We start from the raw sequence: 24,212 nt of genomic DNA on the forward strand, positions 1-24,212 counted from the left end.
TATTTTTGACCAACCCTGCACCCCCCCTTTTTTTTTTCCTCTTTGCTTCCCTTTCCCTACCTTCCATTTTCTCCTCTAATCTTCTTAATCTCAGGTTTAATAGTCTTATAACACTCTATATGGTTGTTTTCGTTCTTCCAAAGAAGTCGAATTATGAGCCAACTATGACAAACAATGTCATGCCGGTATTTGATTGGGGGAGGGGGGGAGTTGGGTATCAATAATTATAGTGAAAATAAACAGCAATTATATTTATACATTCCAATACGCCAGATGCATGGCTCATGCATTTAGATGTGAAAAAAATTGAAATGCTATGTTGAAAACCGTAATTAGCCCCTGCAGTCAACATCTATGAACATTATTAATACGCATTTGCTTTGCTCACCCACAAATTAAATTCCTCTGCCAATTACTCATTTCAATGACAAATCCTATCCTATCCCATCCCTTGCTTCAGTATTCTCCCCTTTTTTTTTCTCTCTTTTCAGTTTTCACTTTATTCACAATAATTCGTCAATAAATTAAATACCCCTCTTAACCTTTAACAACTGCCCCTTCTTCCGTGTTCAAAGCTTCACATATCAGAGTTCCTTTCTCTTTTTCTCCTCTAGAATGTCGAGAAGAACAATCAAGCGAGTGAGTTTCAGTCCTGACGTCAGTGAAAGGCCTAAGTTGTTTGTGAAACATGGAGGCAGCGCCACAACTAGAGGAAGTAACCGAAGAAGGGTGGTGGTTGGGATTTTCACGTTTAGGCTTGTGGAAAGGTCAAGCTTTTCACCAGCAAGTTTTTTGAGACATGTTGGGGCTAAAGTTGCAGGCGCTTTGCGTTTCGTATCCATTCGAGGGAACTCTTCGCGTAAAGTTTCTTCTTCCAACCTACCCAGGTCTCGATCGCTGGCTGAATCTATCGACTCCCATCGTGCTGAAGCTATTGAAGACTGCATCGAGTTCTTGAATTCTTCTTCCTCTTTGTCAAGGTCAAACTCGGTTACCACATGTTCTTGCTAGAAACTTGAGTAAATTTATATGTAAATGAAAAGGAAAAAGATAAGGGATTCCATATAATTCATTCATCGCTTAGTTTCCAATATTAGATGTAGAAAAACACATGCATATCTATTCATTAGATGGTTATTAACAATCATTTGCTACCATAAATTTTCATGGAAAACCATTCTATCGCTGGCCAGGGCAGAGGGTTGAGCCTGAGGAAATATTCCAAAGGAAAAAGTCAGAGTTAGGACCCTAGGTGTAAGCTCAGTAAAATACCCCACTTGGTTTCTCATTTATTTCGGTTCTTCAGATTTTAAGATTGTTTGGACCAAGTCCACCTGATTATGTAGTTTGTAAAGGATTGAGACCAGAGAGAATTAAAAATAAACTCTTGATAGGTTCATAACATGAATAACTCGTATGATATACTATGGGTTTAGTTCAATGATTTAAACATTAGAATGGAAATCTTACCTTTGAATCATGATTTCTTAAAAAAATACAATGGTCATTGTTTGGAACAAGATGCCAAGGGATTAAAGATGACTGATAGTTTGAGGGACAGAGAGGGCATAATGAAAGAAGAGCACTCCACTTTCTTTTCATAGAAAGAATGTAAATTGTATATAAAACAATAACAGTAATCATTGTTTCTACATTAAAAACTCCCATCTCACAATGGGTTTACCCTTCTTTTTTTAATTCAAGCATCCAAAGAAAGCTTTTCAAGGTCTCGGATACCATGACTGGAAGCTTTCTTCATCTCAAGAGCTCTCTTATAAGGGGGGGCAATGGGAGGCTGGACAGGATCCAAACTCTGGTAAGTTCCATCAGCAACTTTCGGCAGTGGATATGAACGGTCAGAATCGTACCCGCTTAGGTCCCCGCAAGCTAAAAATGGAATATAAACCTTATTTGGTCCTTCTAACCATCCACTACTGCAATCTGACAAATGAATAAAGGAAACAAGAAATACAATAAAGTATAAACCTTTTACTAAAAAAAGAGGATTATCAAAGTATCTTGAACTCTTAAGTAGGAAATCGGATTCTTTGGCAAACATGATGTCCATTTACCTAGATCATCTCCACCCGAGGGACTGCCAACCATTTCCAGGAGACGATGCAAGTCTTTTGGATTGAATCCTCCAGGCGGTGAATAATTCTCACAAACTGCAAATGCCTCTGTATTAGAAATAAGACAAGAATTAGCCACTATCGACTTAACGTCAAGTTGTTTAGAAATTGCTATGAAGCAATAAAATCCAAAGAGGGGAAATGAAAGGAGGTGAGAACTAGATATAACATATAATGTCTAACTGCCCCTGCTTATACATAGCAATATAGAGCATTCCACAGGTTCGATTATAATGCATGAGCCAATGTCTTATATTCAACCAAGGTAAAAAATTATGCTGCTAAACAAACTTAAAAGCGTGAAAGATGAAGTCAGAAGATTCTAAGGATAATACAAACAATATATCAATATGTTCTAAAAAGAGAAGGAACAAAAAAACAAACTGATGCAGCTGCCAAGGAGAAGTACATGTATGATCTACACATTTTATTCCTACCTATGCTGGAGTTTCTGCTGCTTTTTGGTTTTGCAAAAGTAACTACAGGGAAAAATAATTTCAGCTGCAAGAAAGAAGAAAAAAAAAGGAAAGAGTGTTTCTCAATTAAAGGAGCTCGATATTGTAATAAGCTTTGTTACTAAATCTCACAAAACTAAGACACTAAAATTAAGTGTTTTTGGAAAAACTTTACCTGGCAATACAGAAGACTTGTATCTTTTCCACGAAATATTTTTGCAATGAATTTTCCACCTGGTCTAAGTATATGAGTAACAATTGTTAAACCCTGCATTAACATGCAAAATCATAAACAAAGACTGGAAAATTCAGGGAAACGAAAAGAAAGAATAAGATGTAATACACACAGAAAAACTATATTATCAAGTTTCACAAATGGTATGGGAATGGCCGTATATGATGAGGCATATCACAATTCACATCCATGCACATCACACATCCAGAATTATTCATAAAACTGAGTTTCTCATTACAGATGAAGATCAACACAAGGAATTAGAACACTTACAGCAAGAATGAGTTGGGACTGAACAAATTCATCCATGTCATGAAGACCAGTTACTGCAAAACCAGAGAGAATAAAACAAGCTTAAGAAGCTTAAGGGGACAAAAAAGAAACAACCAAAATGCTTTAGACCGTAGGCTAAGTTAGAAACCCTAAATATTGTTTTACCATCAGGAGCACCATCACACACAACAAGGTCAGCCTTACAGCCATCAAAATGTCTAATTACCTGCAAATGACTCAAATAAATAACAAATGAAATTGATGTCGTATATAAACATTCGATAAACAATATAGGGTCAAACAAATTAAACCTTAGCTCCAAAAAGTAAATCATATATATGCACTATCCATATTTTCTAACCATTTCACGATTCTAAAACAAGCACAGTGAGTACTGAATCATCTTAGATTTTAGAAGTGGATCAAGGCTTCCAATTTTCATGGAATTATCAACAGAATATTGGACCTAAGTAGAAAGCTAATAATTAATACTCAACATCAAAACAACATGCAAACACTCCACTGAATTAAAGAATCTTGCCTATAATAATTGGTTCTGTCCCAAAGCACTTTTGGCATTCAGGGATTCTCCTAATGTGACCATCCAAAATACAAGCATGGAAAATTTCTAATTATCATAAACTGGAAAGGCAGGTTAAAAACAAGTCAATTAAAAAAAAAAAAAGAGGAAGTCCTCACCACTTCAGCTGTCCGGGCATTAGTTATATCGCCCTGCACTTGGATTACGCCTTCAATTGGAGCCATTGGCTGCAAATCAATGGCTACAATTAGCGGAAGCTCACCATCCCTGCAAGTTTTAATAAAGTTAACGAAAAATGGTAGCAGGAAATTAAATTTCAGGTGCAAAAGGAACGAGCAGGCAAAACCAAACTACAAGGTGTGTACTTCAGCATGCCTCCTAATTCCTTAAGCAAAGAAGTAGACACTAAACGCATGAATCAGGCAAATATACACCAACAAGTAAGCAGAAAAAGAAATTACTTTGAAACAGGTGATTGCTTCGAAGGAAGATACAATTTGCGGCTCAAAACCTGTAGGCATTATTACAAGCATGTTAACAAAGAACACTAGTTACTTAAAGTAGCCGATCGGGTTATCATCACTAAGTAAGTGCAAACCTGACTCCAGCTACCAGGGGCAGCACATAAATCTACCACGCGCTTAACTCCTACACATCAAAACAGAATCAAAACCAATGAATTCAATGTTCTACGCATGTACTTAAGCATAGACATATATAAGAGAATTTGACCTTCAAAAATATTGAATTCTTCGTCAATCTGGAGAAGCTTAAAGGCACTCCGAGCACGCCAACCTTCTTCTTTTGCTTTCCGATAGTAAATATCCTGAATATCAAACAGCTTACCCTTGTTAAAAGTTGCAAAAATCACTGAAAAATCCAATAAAGAAATTAATACGACAAAAAAAAAAACTCACCCTCTTATCCCTGGAAGCTTTACCCATTAGTTTCAAAATATGATACCGTTTCGTTTTCTAAATACACGGAGGAATAGGGAAATTTCTTAGTTCTAACTTCAAAAACCCAGCCGTCGAGGTCGAGGTCGAGGTCGAGGTCGAGGTCGAGGGTTTTACAGTAAAAAGAGGGTGATCGGACAATCAAGAAGGAAAAGACTGGGCAAAACTACGTACCCAGAAAAAGATAATTGGGCCGTGAAACAAGAAAAGGTTGGGAATGGAAACCGGTTCAACAACCATGGGCTATTTGCCTATTAAGCTATAATAATAAAAACCCACTAAGTTTGATCGAATAGACTTTTTTCCTTTCTTGGAGTGCCTTCCCATTCTTTTTTAGTGGTATATACTATGCTTCAACTCCATGCAGACAGTTTATAGCATAAACATAGTATATACCACTAATAGAGTCTGAATCACCTTACTGTCTCAGTAAAATTACCCTGAATTTCTCTATGGACACTGTTTTATCAGTTTTATTGAAGCGTATGAAAAGGACAAAGGTCCTTAAATGTCCGTACAGATTTACCGGGTCTCATTTATGTACGGTTACTGTACTCCCTTTTTATTTTAATTGGATGAATTGGGATTCTTTTTGAATACTCTCTTTTTTGGAGGACTGTTTGCTCAATGTGTGGAGGATAGGCCAAAGCAAGTACATGGTGTTTTCAATCATATTATTCGATTCTTGTTATAATATTATCTAATAAAAAAGTTTCTGATTTTATGGGTCCAAATATCCTTTTTGTTTTTCTTTCAATAAATTATGCGAATGGTGAAGTAATTGGGTTTGGAGCTTCCACTCTTTTTTTTCCTTTTGAGCAAGTGGAGCTCAGAAGTTCAAAAGAGCCCTCTTGGCATACAAATTAGATTTATCTATTATAAGCAGTTGTTGATTGGATTGTGAGATGGATTGAAGCAAACCCTATGGAGTAAACACTACTGAGTAACAACTCATGGATTTACTGATATAATAAATGTTGATTCCATGCATTAAACAGGCCGAATTTAAGAGCTGCTGCAGTTGTGGGACTGCTTGACAGTGTGGCTAACATAACGGTGCCAGATTTGGAGTAACTGCAATGCAAGCTCAATTCTTTTTCTGTCATGGCCACGTGCATTATTACTGAATGAAAAACAACACCCAAAGTTGTAATTTGAATATTAGGCAGGGGATCTAGAATTCCAACTGTTTGTAATCAAAGGTGGGGGAGAACATGGGGATTGGTCCCCATTTTCCAGGATGGACCACTCCATTTTAGATCAAACCAATGGTTTTTCTAATATTTTTGTTTAGCACTGAAGCCAGCCAAATCTGGAGGTTTGTATATCACCCAACTCCTGGAATTCATGAGTGGTGGCCGTATTTATTCTTCTGCTTAAACAGTGGGAGAAATTCAAGTAATAAAATTGGGCTGGTGGGTGGAGACTGGAGAGGTAAGGGAAGATTCTGGTTTATGAGCTAATTTTGGAGACATTAATGGTCTGGTTTGGTCTATGGCTCTATACTAGGTCAATAAAACAGAGCTAGACAAGAAAACTAGTGTCCTGCAATTTCAGCAAGTGTTGGTCACTATTCGTTGGCATTGAGACAGAAAAATTCTTAGGTAAACTAGGTTCTAATTCAAGCATCTCACCCTAGCAAACAGGGAAATCAAAGGTGAAAAAAGCAGGCTGCAATTGCAGTATTCATCTCTCAACTTGAATTGAGGTTGGAGGCCCATTAAAAATAGAAAAAAGGAAACGATTTTAGTTCACCTATACCATCAAATCCATACGCTTAATCAATTCCGTTGACACAAATGCATTTAATTTTATCACCTTACTAACTAACTAGGAGCCCGCAGCCGTGGCTTGATGTCTTCAACTTTATTTAGTAAACAATGAAAAGATAAATGTAAAAAAAATATCTTCATTACCGACTTTCTCATTAGAGGTAGATTGTATTCATAAGCTATTTATGTTTTAACTTGATGATTGTTTTCCTTCGTTGGAGATTTCTTGAAGTTAAAAGAAGAAGAAGAAACAATCACGTGACTCAAATCAATGCAGCGTTACTTGCTCTGGATCTAATCTCTGATAAGTCCTTATCGAGCCAAGCCAACCCTTAGGACCACAAAACAAAGCAAACATCTCATTTTCATCAATTCATCAAATGGTCATCACCAAAAAATATGGTGATATCCTAGAAGAATGAAGATGCAGAAAGAGAGGGTAGGAATAGCAGAGAGCAACCAGTGACATTAGGCATTGGCCATTAACACATTAAAGATTTGTATGTATTCAAATTACTAGCAAAATATACATATTTGTTATTTTTATAACTAGCATCACAAACAATTTTTTATTTGTAAGACAAAGTTTTAACGTAATGAAAAACAATGGCCAAATTAATATAAATCATCTCTTCTTTTTTTTTTTTAAAGTACTAGAGCCTTTTCCTTTTCTTTCTTGGATGGAACCCGACCGTCCGTTCCTGCAAGCATGGCATACTTGTCCTTCCTTGTCAAGTTGGTGCACTCAAATCCCAATGTCCCAGCCAGCACCCTTTGGATGTAGTTTGCAACTTCAATGGCTGATTTTCCACCTTTGCAAGTAAGCTCTGTAGGCAGCTGGTTCAAGAAGGTGATCTCGTAAGTAGGCATCGGATTCATGAATACAAAATAAGGATCCAACAATTTGTGTCCCCGAACTGTTGTCCCGTGGAAAACTGTTTGTTTTGTGTTGATTGCGACCGGCACAATTCTATCAGTGAGTTCAGCGAACAGTGCACTGAATCTTAGCAGAAAAGGTTCTCGGCAGGTAGTCCCTTCAGGACAAATAACCAAGTCACCTTCCTCGAGAAGGCGCTTGATGTCGGCTGCATCTTTTTCTCTTTCTCTCGATAATGCAACGGCCCGAATAGGCGAAATAATTTCAGTGAATTTGCTAATACTGTAAGTAACACAACTGATTTTTCGGCCTAAGGCAACCGCTGTGACAACTGGGTCTAAAACTGTTCTATGGTTGCAAACAAAGAGGACTCCACTTTGGCCTTTCCTAGGTGCTGGTGGAGGGGTACCCTTAACAATCAATTTGATCCCCAGCAACCTGTAATTGTATCGAGCAATTCGCTCCGGTAACGGGATGTTGGTGTAGACCCTGAGTAGGGAGAGGATGAAGCCTATAGGAAGCCATAGGAAGGTCAACAGAGCAGCCAAAGGGGTTGGCCTTTGGACTAGGCGGCCCTCATGAAATATAACATGGCTTAGAAGCTTGTTCCTTGGCAATGGTTCGCATTTGGTTCTTGGCACCATGTATCCTTCCTGTACATAAACAAAATCAATGTAAAAAATGCCAATCAATTCCATAAGTTTATTCAATAAAACTTGAAACTTTTTGGTGTTCACTTCACCAACAATCATCTAACCATCTTGCCATGCATTAACTCCAAATAATATTGCAGCTCAAGAATATGAAGTTATACGTAAGGAATCCATGCACATGTTAATTTTTTGTGTTAATTATTATTACAGAGTTAATTCAAAAGTATTAGTACTATATTTATGATACATGTTAGTTTCATGTAAAAGTACTTTTCCTTTTCTTCTTATTATTAATTGGGAGACAACCCATTGAAAACATCACGTGGATGGCGCTGCTGCTTGGAACAAATTGACCATGATTTGTACAAAAACTAGAGGTACAAAAGAGTGGTTATGGCACGAAAAAGTTGTGTTCTTTAGTAGAAAATTAATTGAAGAAAAACTGGCTTGAAAATTGAATTGCCACTTGTTCTTTGATAATCTTTTCAGCAAAAAAATAAAAAAAATAAAAAAAATAAAAAGCTAGAGGAGAAAAGGCTTTCAGGATTAGGAAAGGTGTTGGGTAAAGCTAAACGTAAAATTAGGAGTATGGAACACTGTGGACCATTGAAATATGAATTTTGTAACTATAAAAAGGCAATAGCAATCTAAAGATCTAAAGGGACAGGCATCTCAAGCAAAACCATTATTGGATCATAAACGCTCTCACCAAACATATATAATCTTATGTTTAAGGAATATGTGTTAGATCCTATACTAAGAAACCATTTGTAAAATTGTTCAAATATGGCAGTAAAAAAGAGAAAGGAGCGAGGGTTTAGTTAGTGAGACTGAACCTTGCATAATGACATGAAATCATGGTCGGTTTCTCTGTCTCCTAGCCCCAAATCTGGCAAGTTGGTGCCGAATTCTTTCAAAACGGCAGCCCTTTTGTGTTCTCCGACGAGAACTCCAGGTTTAATGGCAAAACCAGTTGCCCTGCCAGATTTCGTCACTTCTAACTCTGTTCCAATAACCTTGTCAGCTCCTAAATATGTCTTGGCAAAGGGTTCCACCATGATCCTAGGACTCGCTGTAATAATGTATCGTTTGCCAAAGGAGCTGAAAACTCTCCAGGTGTCTGGATGAACATCCTCGGCATAAAACTTGGGCAAGACCGACCCCGAAACAAGCTCAATGTCTCTAACTTTTAGCCCGGAGAAGGTGATGAAAATGAAGGTATTAATGGCTACGGACTCAGAGATGAACAAGTACGTAAAGTACACAAATGGAACGGATGTTAACAGAACAAGTGCTCTAACAAGGCTACCAGCTTCAAGAGCAACAAGCATGAAATAAGGAAAAGCACTTCGTGACACGAGAAGGGTCCCATCTAAATCCGCAGCCACTGTCTGATTCGATCTTCCGTCGCTGCTACATTTGGAAATCGGTTCGAAACAACGGTAAGCCCCCATGATTATGGAAGAGAAGTTAAAAGATAGCCTTAGCCAATTGGTTTTTGTCAGTAATGTCGAGAAAAGAGAAAGGAGAAAGGGGACTTTAATAGGATTGGAGAAAGATGGCAAATGGCAATGATATTGTTGAAGCTATTCGTTAGCTTTTATAATTTAAGAAAAATAAATAAATAAATAAGCAATGTAGTTGAGACTTTGAAGGATAAGAAAATGAAATGTTTCTAATTAATAGATCCCTCAAAAAAAATGATTATTATTGTAGACTTGTGATTAACCTTTTCAACGACAAAAAGATTATATGCATCATATATATTTTACGTACAAATTTGGGCAGTTAAGTGAGAAGAGGGGTCCGTCCGAGTAGTTGGAAATCAGATACCAATGTCCACAGGGTCATCAATTAGCCTAAATTTTAGTTCTCGGACGCCGCCCACGGCCGCTTCACCAAAGCTCATATTTCGGCTCCACTTCATTCCTCGATTGCTACTAAATTTACCATACCCTCTTTAGGTTAGATGAAATTTTCATGGTTGTCAAACTTCTTTCATTTTTAATAATCATTAATGTTAGGAACAAATATAATCTACTTTAAACTGAGTTTTGTGTTTATATTTGAAGGTCTGATTGAGGGCAGGCATAATGAAACATTAATTTCGAGTTTGGGTTGAGCAGAAAGTGACCAATAACTAATTACCACGTGGCTTTAAGCTCTCAAATTAAAAATATATATATTAGCATGTGGTGACAAAATAATATATAAAAAAGTAAATAAGACATTAAATTCAATTAGATGTAGTGGGAGAAAAACAGCTGGATGAGGCTTCAGCAGTTGAGCCAACTGGAGACTGGAGGTGCTTGACTTTTAATTAATGCAAGGCTAACTAAATGGGCTTCATTTTCATTATCTTTTCTAAATATTTCCGACATATTATTTTATTTAATTTTTTTAATAACCCCGTTATAAAATTACTCATAATTCTTTTCCAACGGTCTAACCCATATAATACGCTTCAACGCACTCGAGCTAAGAAAATTAATTTCGTTATCAACTAAATTAAATTTGTATGAAATGAAATAAAAGAATAAATTATTTGTCTTATTTTAACTTAAAACAGGGATTTTCAGTTGAACCTGTTATGGAAATTTATAGAAATCGAAAAAGTAGTTAAAATTCCAAGGGGGTTAGATATTGACATCAACCAACTTCGACTCGTCTCTTGTAGCCAATAAGAAAGCGATTAAATAAAATAAGGTCATCAAAACACCAATTAAATAGAAGCAGGATTTTGTGGTTGAAAGGTAGGAAAGTTTTAGCCTTTTATTTTTCCTATCTATATTTTATTTTATTGGGTAATCTGTGAAAATGGTCCCCAATTATTCTTGTGTTTCTGATCTGGTTACTCAATTTTAAAATTTTCAATCTAGGTACTAAACTTTGTGTTTGTTTCTAGTTTGGTCATCTGCCGTTAAATTGATAACGTAAATAATAACATGACGTTTTTCTAACTGGTATAATGACACATTTAGTCATTAATACTTACATATCCTATTAATTTGATTCTAATTCTAAATAATTTAATAAATTTAACTTTTCACATCTACAAATTCTATCAAATTAATCATCGCACTTCCTAACCAAAGCTTTCAGAAAGCTTTGACAACAGAGGCATTCCAAAACCCAAAAAAAAAAAAACTTCTTCGATTGTGCAAATATAACATGCTTTAGAGGGTTTCTTGATAATTGAACTGAATGGGGATTTTAGTTTCTAGGTCATTTAAATTTCTACTTTTTCTTGTATTTAATGGTTACCCAATTTAATCCATAGCTCAAATATAGGTTCTTTGCTACTAGAAAAACTGAAAAAATAGAATTTTTGTTGTTAATTGATTTTATTTTGTCTGCTAAATCATCCTTAAAGAATAACTTCAACTTTGATATTAGTTATTCTAAATTTTATTGAATTAGTTAGTACCTACGGTTAGATTTTATGTTTCAAGCTCGGTTCTTTAGATTTGGATGTTTAGTGGTGATTCGATTATTGTTTAGTTTCTAAGCAATAATATATTTTGCACGTGTTATCTATTATATGTTATATTTGTACAGCTAGAATATATATTTTTTTCTTTTTGGGGTTTTACAAATTTATAAACGTAGAATACATATGTTTTAAAAGTTAAAATATAGAATTTGTAAATGTGAAGAGTTAAATTTATTAAATTATTTAGAATTAAGATTTGGCTATTTGGTTAAATTTATTAAATTATTTAGAATCAAGATTTGGCTATTTGGTTTCTAAGCAATAATATATTTGCACGTGTTATTTATCACATGTTATATTTGCTCAGTTGGAGAATTTTTTTTTTCTTTTTTGGGTTTTACAAATTTATAGATGTGGAATGCCTCTATTTTAAAAGTTGAAAGCTTCGGTTAGGAGGTTTAAGCATCAAATTGATAAAATTTATAAATGTGAAGGGTTAATTTTTTTTGAATTATTTAGAATTAATATCAAATTGAAAGGATATGTAAGTATTGATGACTAAATGTGTTACTATATCAGTTAGAAAAAGGTCATGTCATTATTTCCATTATCAATTTAACAGCGGGTGACCAAAATAAGAACAAATACAAAGTTTAATGTTTAAATTTGAGTGACTAAAACAAGAATGTGATCATAGTTAAGTAATCATTTGTATAGTTTATCTTCTTCTTCTTTTTTAATACACCTATCTATATTTTATTAAGGTGCTCCCAAGTCCCAACGACTCATGTGAACCCCCCCTCCCCCGCTTTATATAAGGGGTAGTAAAATAAATGACCCATCTCAAACCATATATTTTAAATTAAGTTACATGTTATTATAATTTTGAATAACATTATTATAATTAAAATAAAATATTGTCATCGGTTAATTGTTTTATATTAAAAATGCAAAAAATAGCCAATTTTAAAAAATATTTACCAATTTAGTACAAATTATCCTATTCAACATCCAAGAACAAACAAATTTTGGGAGAGTAAATAATGCAAATATTTTGCATAGAAACAAAAAATAATAATAAAATAATCAAGCTATGAACGAGGGGTAGTCTCTAAAATGAAAATTTTTTCATTTAAGTTTTTTTTAAAAAATTTTAAATTAGTAAAAATAAAATTACACTTTAACTTCTTTAAAAATAATAAAAATATAAACTATTCAAATGATGAACTTATATTTTAATATCATAAAAATTAAAATTTAATTTCCACCCTTAAAAAATAATTTTTACCTTCACTCCGGTTGGCTTGTTTCATTTCTATTACCAGATCAAGGAAACTCCATGAAAAAGCAAATGAAAATAGTCACCAAGTGCTTTAGAAATTTTAAGATTTTTTATTTTAATATTTGTATTTAATGCATTAAAATAGACTGAAATTGCCAATTTATTTATTTGTTTGTAAATAATATAAAAGGAAAATGTTATGCTTAATGATATTTGATATTGGTTAAGGTGATATTAACGAATTTTCTCTTCGATTCAATAAAATTAATACATTAAAAATAAAAATTAATTAATAAGAAAATAATAATTTATTAATAAGGTAAATTATAATAGTCATCCAACTATTAATATTTTTTTTTCTTCAACCAACCATGAAAAGTCCTTTTTTGATCACCCAACCATTAATAACTCCTTTTTTTATCACTCAACTATTCAATTGTGTCTTTTTTCATCGTTAGCTCACTAGTGATGACAACTTTTAAAACTAGCATAATAATCACTTTAACCTTATACATTGTGTCAATTTAGTCTTGATTCTAAAAAATCTAACCCTCAATATTTACACATTATATAAATTGATTTTTTTTTACAGTTTTGCTTGACCCTTCTACCTAAAAAGCAATAAATAAATAAATAAATTATAAGTTAAATTTAGTTGAAAATATACAAAAGATGGACACGCCCTAAAAATCCAATGTAATAATTTTTATTTTTTCTCATTCTTTTGAAATTAATCCTCAATATCATAAAGAAAAGTAAAATTGAAAAAAAAAACATAATGACTAAATTTAATAACAAAATTTATTATCTTCTAAAATTGTAAATATAGTTTTAAATTATTAAATCAATTATAAAAATCAATTAATTATTTTTCAATTATAACCATTTTAAATAGGTAATAAATTTTATTCAAACATAATATTTTATTATTATGAGCAAATATAACCTAATTTTGGTCTAAATTTACTAACAAAATAAATTAATTAATTAAATGCATGGACCTAATCGAACATGCTAAATGCTTCAAATAGGGACATAGTTACATAAACAGTAAAATGTGAGGAACCGAATATGGAACTAGCCCATTATTCATTTCCCTCAAATGCCAACATTTTCCTCTCTAGGTAGGTGTCACCATGCGAATACCCATGGACACTCGTTTCCTATATAGTTTATGTTAAATTATTGAGAAAATATTTGAGGTAAAAATATGCTTGCAATCTCTATATAATTTCTACGTTTAGGGTTGGTTAGTCAAATTTTTTTAAGAAAAAACTTATTAGTCTAATGACTTATATAAAAAAATTTCGAATAGTTCAATGACTATTTTGTAATTTTTTTAAAATTGAGTGACCAAAATAAAAATCTATAGATAGTTAAGTGATCTTGGTGTAGTTTACTCACATGTTAGTCTTTAAAATTCTTAGAATATTTAAATTATATATAATGATATAATATTTAATAAGACAAATAATGACTAATTAATAATATTATAAAAAAAATTAACTTCTAGAAACAATGAATAAACCATAGGTGACAAAAAACATGGGAAAAATAGAAGAGTGAGAAGGCAAAGAAAAGCAGAAAGATATGATTATAGAAAGAAAAACAAAAAATTAAGGCCCTGTTTAAACCAAAATCCTTCAACTAGAAACTGGAGCTTAGCGTTTCCCATGAAAGTTGGCACAAAAGCATGTGCGGGATATTAACTTCTAGAAACAATCAATTATAAGCAAATGACAAAGCAGAGGTCAAAACTAAAGACAAATCCATATCTCAAATCTAAAAACACCAAAATCATATCATACGAGTTTACAAAACCAACAACCCTGAATAAGTCTAAAACACTTGTAAATCAAGAAAGATATGCTTAGACAAAGCAGTCATGGATTCAGTTAGGTTAAGCCACCGGACTTAAAAAACAAAGGAAGATTAACCAACAAATTGCTTTTTGGTTTATACTAATAATTTATATGAAAAAAGTTGAAAATTAGCAGCTCAGGATATAATTTGTATTAAATTAGGAATATTCATCACAACTAACATAGCGGCCTAGTTCGGGAAGGTCCATTTTCATTAATTCTTTTTATATACAATGTTGACATTAATTTGTTAGGCCATAGTTTTCTTTCATTAATGTATATTATATACATATTTTTTGGATAAATATAATAGAAATATTTGTTATTTATATGATGTAAGTTAAAGGTTACATGGCTTTTTGCATTTGGTCTTACCTAATTTATCGGCACTTCCTCCAAACCCATTTTTCAGTACAGTTGATCATAATACAAGTAACCAGTGTAAATGTAAGGAGTATTATTAAGTATATCTGCAGCAGTTGAATTTATAAAATTCCATAAATATAATGAAAATTTCACTATTGATTATATTTTATAATATAGTCGGATTCAACGGCAAAGGAAGAGGGGCATTCCGCAAACATATTTTTTTTAAAAAAATTATTATGCATTTTTTTAATTCAACTTTTGAAAAATGTTTCTTTTAATATGTTTATGAAAATCCATGAATTCAAAATTAATAAATTTTTTATTTAATCAGGGCGGAACTAAGAAGGGCTGGCAGGAACCTCGGTTTCTTCTAAAAATAAAAAATTTATCTTTAGTTCTTTTATAATTTTTAAAACTTTAAATTAGTATATAGTAAAATCACGCTCTAGCCCCTAAAAATAAGAAAAAATTGATTTAATACTTTAATAATTATAAAGATAAAAACTATTAAAATTGTAAAATTTCACTTTTGCTATCATAAAAATATACAATTTTATTCTAGACCCCTCAAAAAATTCTTTATAACTCTACCCCTAAATTTAATATTCCTAAAAATTATAAAAATATAAATTAATACAATAATAAAATTATATTTCAATTCTCATTAAAAACATATAACTAGCTTTCGTAGAAGTGATGTATTTGATTCAGATTTCCTGTAACTTCACATTGATTATAAAACAAAAAAAGTAAATGCTTGCCGAATTAAGCTTTGATTTAATCTCAATGATTTGGGGAAAAATAACCATTTAGTCTATTTTAGTCCAATAATGGGTAAATTTAAAAATAGTCATTTTTATTTTCTTTTGATTATATTTTAGTCATTTACGTTATCATTTTATTATGAATTAGTGATTCTGTTGTTAAGCTCCGTTACTTCCCTAATAACAATCCTACGTGGTTGTTCAAATGGGTTTTAAATACCAACTTGGTCCAACTAGGACGAGAATCAATTTTTAATTAAAAACTTTAAATTAATTACACCTTAAACTGAAAAAGAAAAACCGTTTGTCTTCTTTTTCTTTTAGTTTTCTTTTCCATTTTGACAGAAAAAATTATTTTCATCCCAATTGGACATCCAAGTTGACATTTAAAACCTATTTGGGCTGTCACATAGGATTGCCATTAGGAATGTAACGGAACTTAACAACGGAATGACTACTTCGTAACAAAACAATAACGTAAGTGACTAAAACGTAACATTTCAAATATAAATGACTAAAATATAATCTAAGACAAATAAAAATAACTATTTTTATAATTTACCCTAATTATAAAATAGGTATAAATTATTAATGGGGAATAATTTAGATTAAGATAGGCATGGCATGTCATGTCCTTAATGAGATTAACATAAATTCATTTGACAACAATAACTTAAGCCTACCTTCCTTAAACATATACAAGTGTAACTTACACGTCAATCAGCATTTCATTCAAATGTCATGTAAAAGAAAGAAAGTGAATTAAATGCGGTAGAAATAGACATCATTTCATTCCTTTCTTTCGTTAAACACATTATTTACTTTTATGGGAAAAGAAACTTTCTAGTATTTTTGTAGTAAGCCTTTTTTTTTTCTTTTTTAAGCAATTTCTTAAAACGGAAACTACTTTTTTACTTTTTTTTTAAGAATAAATTGAATTAGTAGTAAAAACACAACAAAAAAAGTTAAAATTCAGTCTTAGATACACTCAAGTTCTAGACTCTTTCTGTCACGTACACATTAGAAACATCTATAGAAAAGAGATCATATAAAAATAGTCAAATGCGTGAATAAAATCGCATTTAACGTCACCCTTTATTTTTAAGAAAGGTGAACACAGATTAATAGGTGATAATATAAGTTTTAAATTTTTATATTTCAATCATTTATATTATATAGATTTTGAAAAATATCTAATATATATTGGGTTAGATTAATATAGACGTGAATTGTCATATAAATGCCACATGAGCGGTTAATTAATTTTTAAAAAAATTATAAAAAATGTAAATGTTAAAAAATAATTAATTGCTTACATGGTATACATGTAGGTGTCATGTTAGCAAAGTTCACAGACAAACAAATAATGAAAATTCAGGAGTTAAAAGAGGCAAAAATTTAAATAAATGGCTAAAATAGCTTTTTTTAATAAAGTTAGAGAACCAAATAAATCATTGTGCCAAAATAAATAAATACCAAATTGCATATTAAAATCTAAATTTACGTGCTAAATGATACATGAAGCAAGTGCATTTTTGCTAACATTGAAGACGTTGTGTGTAATATTATCTTGTTATTTTACCCTAATAGTAACAAGCCAGCCCACAAGCGTGCGAACCAAATACGGGCCAACGTCATGGGGGCCAACGTCATAGGCTGTCAATGAAGAAGCCCACTAATAATTGTTTTCTGTTTGGCCCAAAAAGGGAAAATATCGAAAAGTTATATGCGATTGAATGGGAAATTTATATTTTAAGCCACTTAATTTACCATTCATTTTAATATAGGTTACAAACTTTTAGTTTTATCAAATTATATCACTAAACTTCAATCATTGTCAAATCAAGTCACTTATGCTAATTCTATTAAGTGATTTTCATAGAAAAATGGGCTCAAAATGCATACTTGACTTAGCATGATATCCCGAAATTGATTTTATTTAAAACACAAATCATGTATGCATGCTAAGATAGATTTTAGATTAAAATTATTGAATGGAGTTAGCATAAGTAGTCAATGTTAAAGTTAAAAAGATGGATATAAAACTTAATAAATCGAGATTTATCATGTCAAATTATCAAGAATAAAACTAGATGCAAAAATGTACATTAATCCATTGATATTTTGAAATATTTGAGTTTTGCAATTTTGATATTTTAAATTAACACACAAATTATTTAGAGAAGGTGACTCTCTTTTCTATGAAGATGAGATGTCAAAAAAATTACGTATATTTAATTTTGTTAATATACTTTTGCATAAGTAATTTTTTCACATGAGAAAGCTTTACTTAGACAATGTATTTAAATTTATGTTATATTTGTTTTTAGTAAGGATGAAAGATGGAAAGGGTGCAAAATGCAAATCATATGGAGACTTTTTTGTGTGAATAGGCTTAGGGCGGTGATAGAGGAAACAATTATTTTGCTACTAACTCAGCCTATACGGCTATACTAGAGATAGAGTGAAACAAGCCGGCAATTTATTTAAGAGTAGAAAATGGTCAATTTGCCTGCCTTAATCATAACTTTTGTCGTGCATCAATTACATTCATATTAGAGAAAACCATTGATATGGAACCACCACTAGTACAATATAGGTGCCCATGCTTCGTTCCTTAACCGACCATTAATTACATAGATGAAAAATAAACATCAAACTCACTCCTTGGAAGAGAAAATGATAATGGAGAACACTTCATCATAGACTGGCACTTATCAAGCACCTGTTTCCTCCCTCACTCCCTTACTTGGACTTGAAAGGGATGGCCCTTATCACTATTTGGTGGTACAAAGCTGCTAAGGCTGCTCCAATGAAAGGTCCTACCCAGAATATCCACTGCAGTCAAAAGAGGATTTTGCATTAGATATACATATGGTTTCCAAATCATATTTATTTGGCCTCTTCTACTTGCTTGAAATGGAAAAAAAATTAAAGAAATATGGGAAGACTTACATGGTCATCCCATGCTTGGTCCTTGTTGTAAATAAGAGCTGCGCCGAGGCTCCTAGCTGGATTAATGCCTGTTCCAGTAACGGGAATTGTTGCCAAGTGGACCAGGAACACAGCAAACCCAATAGGCAGCGGTGCCAAGATCTGACATCCATTTTAGATTAAACAATGGGCAACTTTACAATAAATTTCAGATAGAAAGGAAAGGGAAGGTAGAGAAGCTGTAATTTTTGCTTACAGGGACGTGGGAGTCTCGTGCATTACGCTTAGCATCAGTGGCGGAGAAGACCGTATAGACCAGAACAAAGGTACCAACAATCTCAGCACCAAGGCCACTACTCTTGCTATATCCCGAGCTAACCGTGTTTGCACCGCCGCCTAGCCTTTCGTATTGGGTCTTTTGGAAGCTCTTTACGACGGCAGCGCCACATATAGCTCCAAGGCATTGCATTATCATGTAAAAGACTGCTCTTATCAGCGACAACTTCCTCGCTAAGAACAGCCCGAAAGTCACCGCTGGGTTAATATGACCCCCTGCCAACATACATAACAACATTAGTACATATCCATGTTGGAACTAATCTCCAAGATTTTAACTCGAGTAGTGTACCTGAAATGCCAGCAGTGCAGTAGACAAGAGCAAAGATCATGCCACCAAAAGCCCAAGCAATGCCCTGAATCCCTACAGTAGAACACTTGGTTGAAGATTTAGCGACACCCATTACAGTTAAAACGGTGATGTAAAGAAACAAGAAAGTGGCAACGAATTCGGCAATGCCAGCCCTGTAAAAGGACCATGAGGATAACTCGGCAGGCTCAAACAGTGGTGCAGCAGGTGGTTCCTTGTAGTCCTTGGTATCTTGGGTTTGAGCAGCTGTTCCTATAGGCTGCCTTTCCCTGTACTTATTTGCTCCCAGCCTAACATCTTCACCTTGTCCTTCCATTTTATCGACGATTAATACTGTTTCAGGCTTTTGCTGGGATGGAAATGGATCAAGCAATGAACTTAAATAAAAATCAAGGCCATGGCTTAGGAAGTGAGGGGATTGGGGGGTATTTATTTGTAGCGTGACTTTGGGACAAAGATTTGAGGGAGAGTAAGCCGAACCCTTCTGGAGTATTCTGATTGGTTGAAGAGGGAAATGGACTGTGTCACTGTGCACTGGTGTGACATGTGACCGACAGTCCATTCTCCACGCACATCAAGAAAAGGTCGCTTCTTTGCTGGATATCATGTAAAGATTTTGGATGTCCTTGTCCTCTGTTGTTTTTCTTGAGTAATTTTCACTTCATTAAATATGGACCTCGCATTTGAATATTGCATGCAGGAGTGGGTTTCTTTTTCTTCTCAGTATGTGGTTTGCAGTATGGTTATGATTCTCGCTTTCGGCGTAAATTATTAATGTTTATTTTGTATGATAAGAAAAATGCTATGGAGGATTAATTTGTTAAAAGGGTTGGTGGAGTTTTCAAGTTCTCAACGTGTTTCATTAAAAAATCTAGTTTTTTTTTTCTTACGACATAAACTCAAAATTCGTGTAATCTTCGTTGTAAAATACTACGCTTTATATAAGGGAATGATGGTACCAAATATTATATTTACTTTGAATTATTTTTAACCTATAAATGTAGTTAATATTTCAAACAGAAAAAATGTAGCTGGTGCTATAATAGTACATTTTTACCTAAAAATAAGAAAACAAAAGGTTATATAGCACGGGTTGGCAGATGTTGCGGTGGGCGCAGTCACATCCTGGGACCGAGGCTCACACCCTTGCGGGTCCCAAACTAGGACCCTCAAGAATGACTACTGATCAATTTATTTATGAAACTAGATAAATGGTTTTCACGCCTACAACACCACAGTCAGAAACTACATTATAAATTATAGCAAATTCTTACTATGAGTCAAGTACTAAGGTTGAACCACGAACTAGATTATTGTTTCCATGGCAACATCACCAAAATCAATATTGTTTTAGTTAAAAATCTCTGTCCACATTCAACTCCATATAGGTCTAAATTTAAGTGGTAGTCCATACCGGGACTTGGGAGGAATAAGATGACAATAAACAATTAGAAATGATTCTCTCCAAAGATGTGCTCTTTTTAACTGCTTAATCACTAACATAAACATTCCAAAGAGTAAAGACAATTATTTATGTCCTCAGAACTTAATAATTGGTTATGGAGGATGATGGGTTTCAGGCAATGGTCCAACCTAATAATCTAGTAACTAAAAAGCAATGTTGCTTTTACATTTATATTGGTTGTTGTTTTTCTTCCACTATAGTGAGAGCTGTAGCTATAGGACCGACCTCATCCAAGGGGAGGATGATGGACGAAAAGTGCGAGTGGGTGGTAGGGCCCTGATGTTGCCTGCTTTTGGTTGAATAAGAGCCGCAAGATGAACAGACTCCTACTTCTAGTCACCAAATTGGGCATGGTGACCCCCGACTTTTGCCGCCCTCTGTGCTAAACTAGTACAAAACTCATGTACGTCACGTTGCTAGGGAAGGGACATTGGGCTCTACTCTCAATAATGACCCATTAGCTAAGGCTTCTTCTTCATTATTTTTAGTGGTTTCTTGAGAATGAACCCACCACAGTCTGGGCTATGAGCCTATAATGTTTTATCATTATCTACTTCTGGGCTTGACCTCCTCATAAATTTGCCAACCGAATGCAGTGATGACTTTGCTGACTACACCAATGCGATTTTTTTGGTAAAAAATCCTCTCTGGTTCCTCTCAATTTTGATATTAAACAAATTGGTCCATCTCAAAAAATTCAAAGCAATTTGATCCTTTTAATTTCAAAAGTGAGCAACTAATGACAATTAATCACAACATTAATGTTTCTAGCAATTGTACACGTTTTTATTGATATAATAACAAATTTAACCCTCAAAGTTTACACATTTTGTCAATTTGGTCTTAATTTAAAAAAAAATTAGCATGCAACATTTACACATTCTATCAACTTGGTATTGATTTAACAAATTTAACCTACATTTGTTAACATTTAGGCAAGATATGTAAACACTGAAGGTTAAATTTGTTATTACACCAATCAAAATTAAGTAAAATTAACAAAAAAATATTAACATCATAATTAATTATCTTTATTTGCTCAATTTTGAAATTGATAAGAATTAAATTGCTCCAATTGTTTGAGAGGGACCAATTTGATCAATTTTAAAAATTGATAGGGACTAGAAAGGTGTTTTTACTGAACTTTTTTTGTAGTAGTTTTTAGTCTGGAATTTCACTCGTAATATGTGGCCCAAAGCTGAGCCTGGTCAAGAAAACTCCTCTATGCATCATTGATAAAACCCAAAAGTCAGACGATTAAATTTAACGAGGCTTTGTATTCTTAGCCATAGTCGTTAACCCAAATAAGTGGTTTTCTTACTTTATAAAAATTGAAAAGTTAATTTAACAGTTAATAAACATATAAACTTCAACTACAAATTAATGAAATATTGATTTTCATGTCCATGATAATTGGATTAACTTTTCAGTTTTCATAAAGTACGAGAGGTAATTACTGAGAAATTAAAATAAATGAATTAATTTAATAATTTCTGTAAAATTCAAGATTATGCATCTTTTCAAATACATGCTCCATGTAGGACATTGAAAACACCCTGAAAATCGATACCACTTCCTTTCTGAGCCTCCCTTCACCTTGTATGCTTCGATACAATTAAACCATGCAATTTGGGCAATGCATTATTAAACTTAACGGTCCAGCCATCCAAATCTTGAAAAACAATTTCGCGTGGGTTCCCTTCATGTCTGCCACAAACACTATCCAATCCCTTCTTGTAATGAGAGAAGGGAGGCAAATATTAGTGGCAGAAAAGAAAAGAAAAAAACAAAAGAACATGAAGTTGGAAGAAATACACTTTCAACATGGACTCCTTTTCATTCATTCATAATAGAAAACCATTTACTTCAAATCATGCCAACAAGCTACTGGTTTAGTGGGCATTTAGAGTTGCCACCAAGTTCAAGATTTTAATTCTTGGACAAACCCTAAAATTAGCAAAATAAAGAAGATAAAACCAGAAATGAATGTGCCATCGGTTACTCTTTTTCAGTGCCTGGAAGCATCAGCTCATAAGGCTTCCATTTGAGCAACTCGGTTCATCACATGCACTTTCAACAGTTGTAAGGTGTAGGACACGAATGCCCACTAGCAGAGGTAAAAGGTGAAGCTTTAGTTTTGTACCTAGGAACTATAGAGCTCAATCAATCAATTGATGTCTGTGTAAATATCCATGTATTTGGATTTCTAAAGTTAGTGAAACCAACGCTTAACATTCTATCAAATTCTTATCCTCGCATAAAACTTACATTAGACAAGAAAAAGAAAGCCAGAAAAAGGCCACTTCAAACTTAGAAAGCGGGGTCAGAAAGCAAGGCAAATGGATAAAAAAGCAAAGGAAAAGAGGTGTAAAGTGGAAGGATGAAGACAATTTTTTCTATTATCTTTCAAGTCCTCTGTCCTGCTCTGCTACATGGTTATGAAGTTTGAGTACTCAGTTTCCCTAGAAAACTTGGAAAAAGACGTGTGGTGGGAAATGGCTCATATTTTTGGTACACCATAGTGGCTGCAAATATGCTATGTTAGCCCCTGGAAATCTAACAAGCCCAGGAAATACTTTTCGTCCTCTGGCATTGGTTCATGCGTGTCACAGAGCTTTTGTGTGGAAATATGAGGGATGTATCCTTAAGTCAAAAAGATGCCCACAAATTCGATGGTGGCTATAGTCTGATAGGACAATTGGTATTGAAATTAATCATTTGATTGGATTCCATCGAAGGGTCTTAAAATATCTCAATATCCAAGCCCATAAAAATAGCAGTAAAAGGACTAATTTGTGCATAAAAACAAACTCTGAAAAAATGTGTGAATACTTATTGATTCAAGTTTGTTTATAGGATATTTTTGTTTCATTGAAAATGATTTTTGAAAAATAATTTTTTTTATTTTTTTATGTTGGTAACTTTTACAAATGACTCGACAGGTAATTTTAATTTTTTATAAAAATTAACTTAAGTCAAGCTTGATACTATTATAATAAATAATAATTTTTTTTATTTATAAAATATTTAAAATAAATAAAATATTATAATTTTTAATATTATTAAACATACATATTTAATTATCTATGTCTAATCATATAATAATTTATATTAATAATTTATAATTTTAATAAATCAATTAATATTTCAATTTTATTTTAATAATAAATTTTAAAAATAATAATTTTAAATAATATTCTTCATATATTATTGAAATTTCTTCAATATTAATATTTTAATAATAAATATTTATTAAAATTATAAATATATTAATAATAAATGTTTTGTAGTGTAAAGGTTAAAATATGCCTTAAGTCTATGCACTTTTCACAAATTTGGAATTTAGTCCCTATACTTTTATTTTCAAGAACTTTGTCCCTCTACTTTTCAGATTTGAAAATCAAGTCTAATTGTTAATGTTGTTTTTTTTTTCAATTTTGTTAATATCACATTTTTAAATAAAAAATACTTGGAATTCATGTAACTAAAAAATGACGTTATAATAAACATGAATTTAACAAAAAAAATTTAATAATTCTAACAGCTGAATCTGAATTTTGATA

The 24,212-nt window shown here is 32.8% G+C and overlaps 4 protein-coding genes across 4 annotated transcripts; 1 reads left to right on the forward strand and 3 right to left on the reverse strand.

Annotated features, from left to right (window-relative positions):
- Positions 1-194: 194 nt before the first annotated feature.
- On the forward strand, positions 195-1,076 carry LOC107889763 (josephin-like protein). Its single transcript, XM_016814314.2, has one exon. It carries the CDS (start codon positions 616-618, stop codon positions 1,009-1,011), a length of 396 nt encoding a protein of 131 aa, XP_016669803.1. The 5' UTR covers positions 195-615; the 3' UTR covers positions 1,012-1,076.
- A 496-nt stretch (positions 1,077-1,572) lies between these two features.
- Positions 1,573-5,029, reverse strand: LOC107889762 (putative tRNA (cytidine(32)/guanosine(34)-2'-O)-methyltransferase). Its single transcript, XM_016814313.2, has 11 exons — positions 4,554-5,029; positions 4,369-4,462; positions 4,235-4,284; positions 4,098-4,147; positions 3,795-3,903; positions 3,261-3,321; positions 3,096-3,148; positions 2,763-2,855; positions 2,570-2,633; positions 2,073-2,180; positions 1,573-1,941 (listed from the first exon to the last, which is right to left on the reverse strand). Exons 1-11 carry the CDS (start codon positions 4,578-4,580, stop codon positions 1,700-1,702), a joined length of 951 nt encoding a protein of 316 aa, XP_016669802.1. The 5' UTR covers positions 4,581-5,029; the 3' UTR covers positions 1,573-1,699.
- Positions 5,030-6,846: 1,817 nt separating this feature from the next.
- Positions 6,847-9,624, reverse strand: LOC107889764 (glycerol-3-phosphate 2-O-acyltransferase 6). The gene is made up of 2 exons (XM_016814315.2): positions 8,731-9,624; positions 6,847-7,894 (listed from the first exon to the last, which is right to left on the reverse strand). The coding sequence occupies exons 1-2, from the start codon at positions 9,346-9,348 to the stop codon at positions 7,010-7,012; spliced, it is 1,503 nt and encodes a 500-aa protein (XP_016669804.2). The 5' UTR covers positions 9,349-9,624; the 3' UTR covers positions 6,847-7,009.
- Positions 9,625-18,069: 8,445 nt separating this feature from the next.
- Positions 18,070-19,920, reverse strand: LOC107889765 (probable aquaporin PIP1-4). Its single transcript, XM_016814316.2, has 4 exons — positions 19,167-19,920; positions 18,795-19,090; positions 18,560-18,700; positions 18,070-18,442 (listed from the first exon to the last, which is right to left on the reverse strand). The coding sequence occupies exons 1-4, from the start codon at positions 19,744-19,746 to the stop codon at positions 18,350-18,352; spliced, it is 1,110 nt and encodes a 369-aa protein (XP_016669805.2). The 5' UTR covers positions 19,747-19,920; the 3' UTR covers positions 18,070-18,349.
- Positions 19,921-24,212: the final 4,292 nt, after the last annotated feature.

This window comes from Gossypium hirsutum, chromosome A09 (genome assembly GCF_007990345.1).
Source record: "Gossypium hirsutum isolate 1008001.06 chromosome A09, Gossypium_hirsutum_v2.1, whole genome shotgun sequence".
NCBI lineage: Eukaryota > Viridiplantae > Streptophyta > Magnoliopsida > Malvales > Malvaceae > Gossypium > Gossypium hirsutum.

Excerpts from the sequence above, each read along its gene's own strand:
- LOC107889764 (XM_016814315.2), bottom strand. The coding sequence starts at position 9,348 with ATGGGGGCTTACCGTTGTTTCGAACCGATTTCCAAATGTAGCAGCGAC. Across the intron at positions 7,895-8,730 it reads ATTTCATGTCATTATGCAAG|GAAGGATACATGGTGCCAAG; the intron begins GTTCAGTCTCAC and ends GTTTATGTACAG.
- LOC107889763 (XM_016814314.2), top strand. The coding sequence starts at position 616 with ATGTCGAGAAGAACAATCAAGCGAGTGAGTTTCAGTCCTGACGTCAGT.
- LOC107889765 (XM_016814316.2), bottom strand. The coding sequence starts at position 19,746 with ATGGACTGTCGGTCACATGTCACACCAGTGCACAGTGACACAGTCCAT. Across the intron at positions 19,091-19,166 it reads CTGCACTGCTGGCATTTCAG|GGGGTCATATTAACCCAGCG; the intron begins GTACACTACTCG and ends GTATGTTGGCAG. Across the intron at positions 18,443-18,559 it reads ACCAAGCATGGGATGACCAT|TGGATATTCTGGGTAGGACC; the intron begins GTAAGTCTTCCC and ends TTTTGACTGCAG.
- LOC107889762 (XM_016814313.2), bottom strand. The coding sequence starts at position 4,580 with ATGGGTAAAGCTTCCAGGGATAAGAGG. Across the intron at positions 4,463-4,553 it reads AAGCTTCCAGGGATAAGAGG|GATATTTACTATCGGAAAGC; the intron begins GTGAGTTTTTTT and ends TTTGATATTCAG. Across the intron at positions 4,148-4,234 it reads CCCCTGGTAGCTGGAGTCAG|GTTTTGAGCCGCAAATTGTA; the intron begins GTTTGCACTTAC and ends TAATGCCTACAG.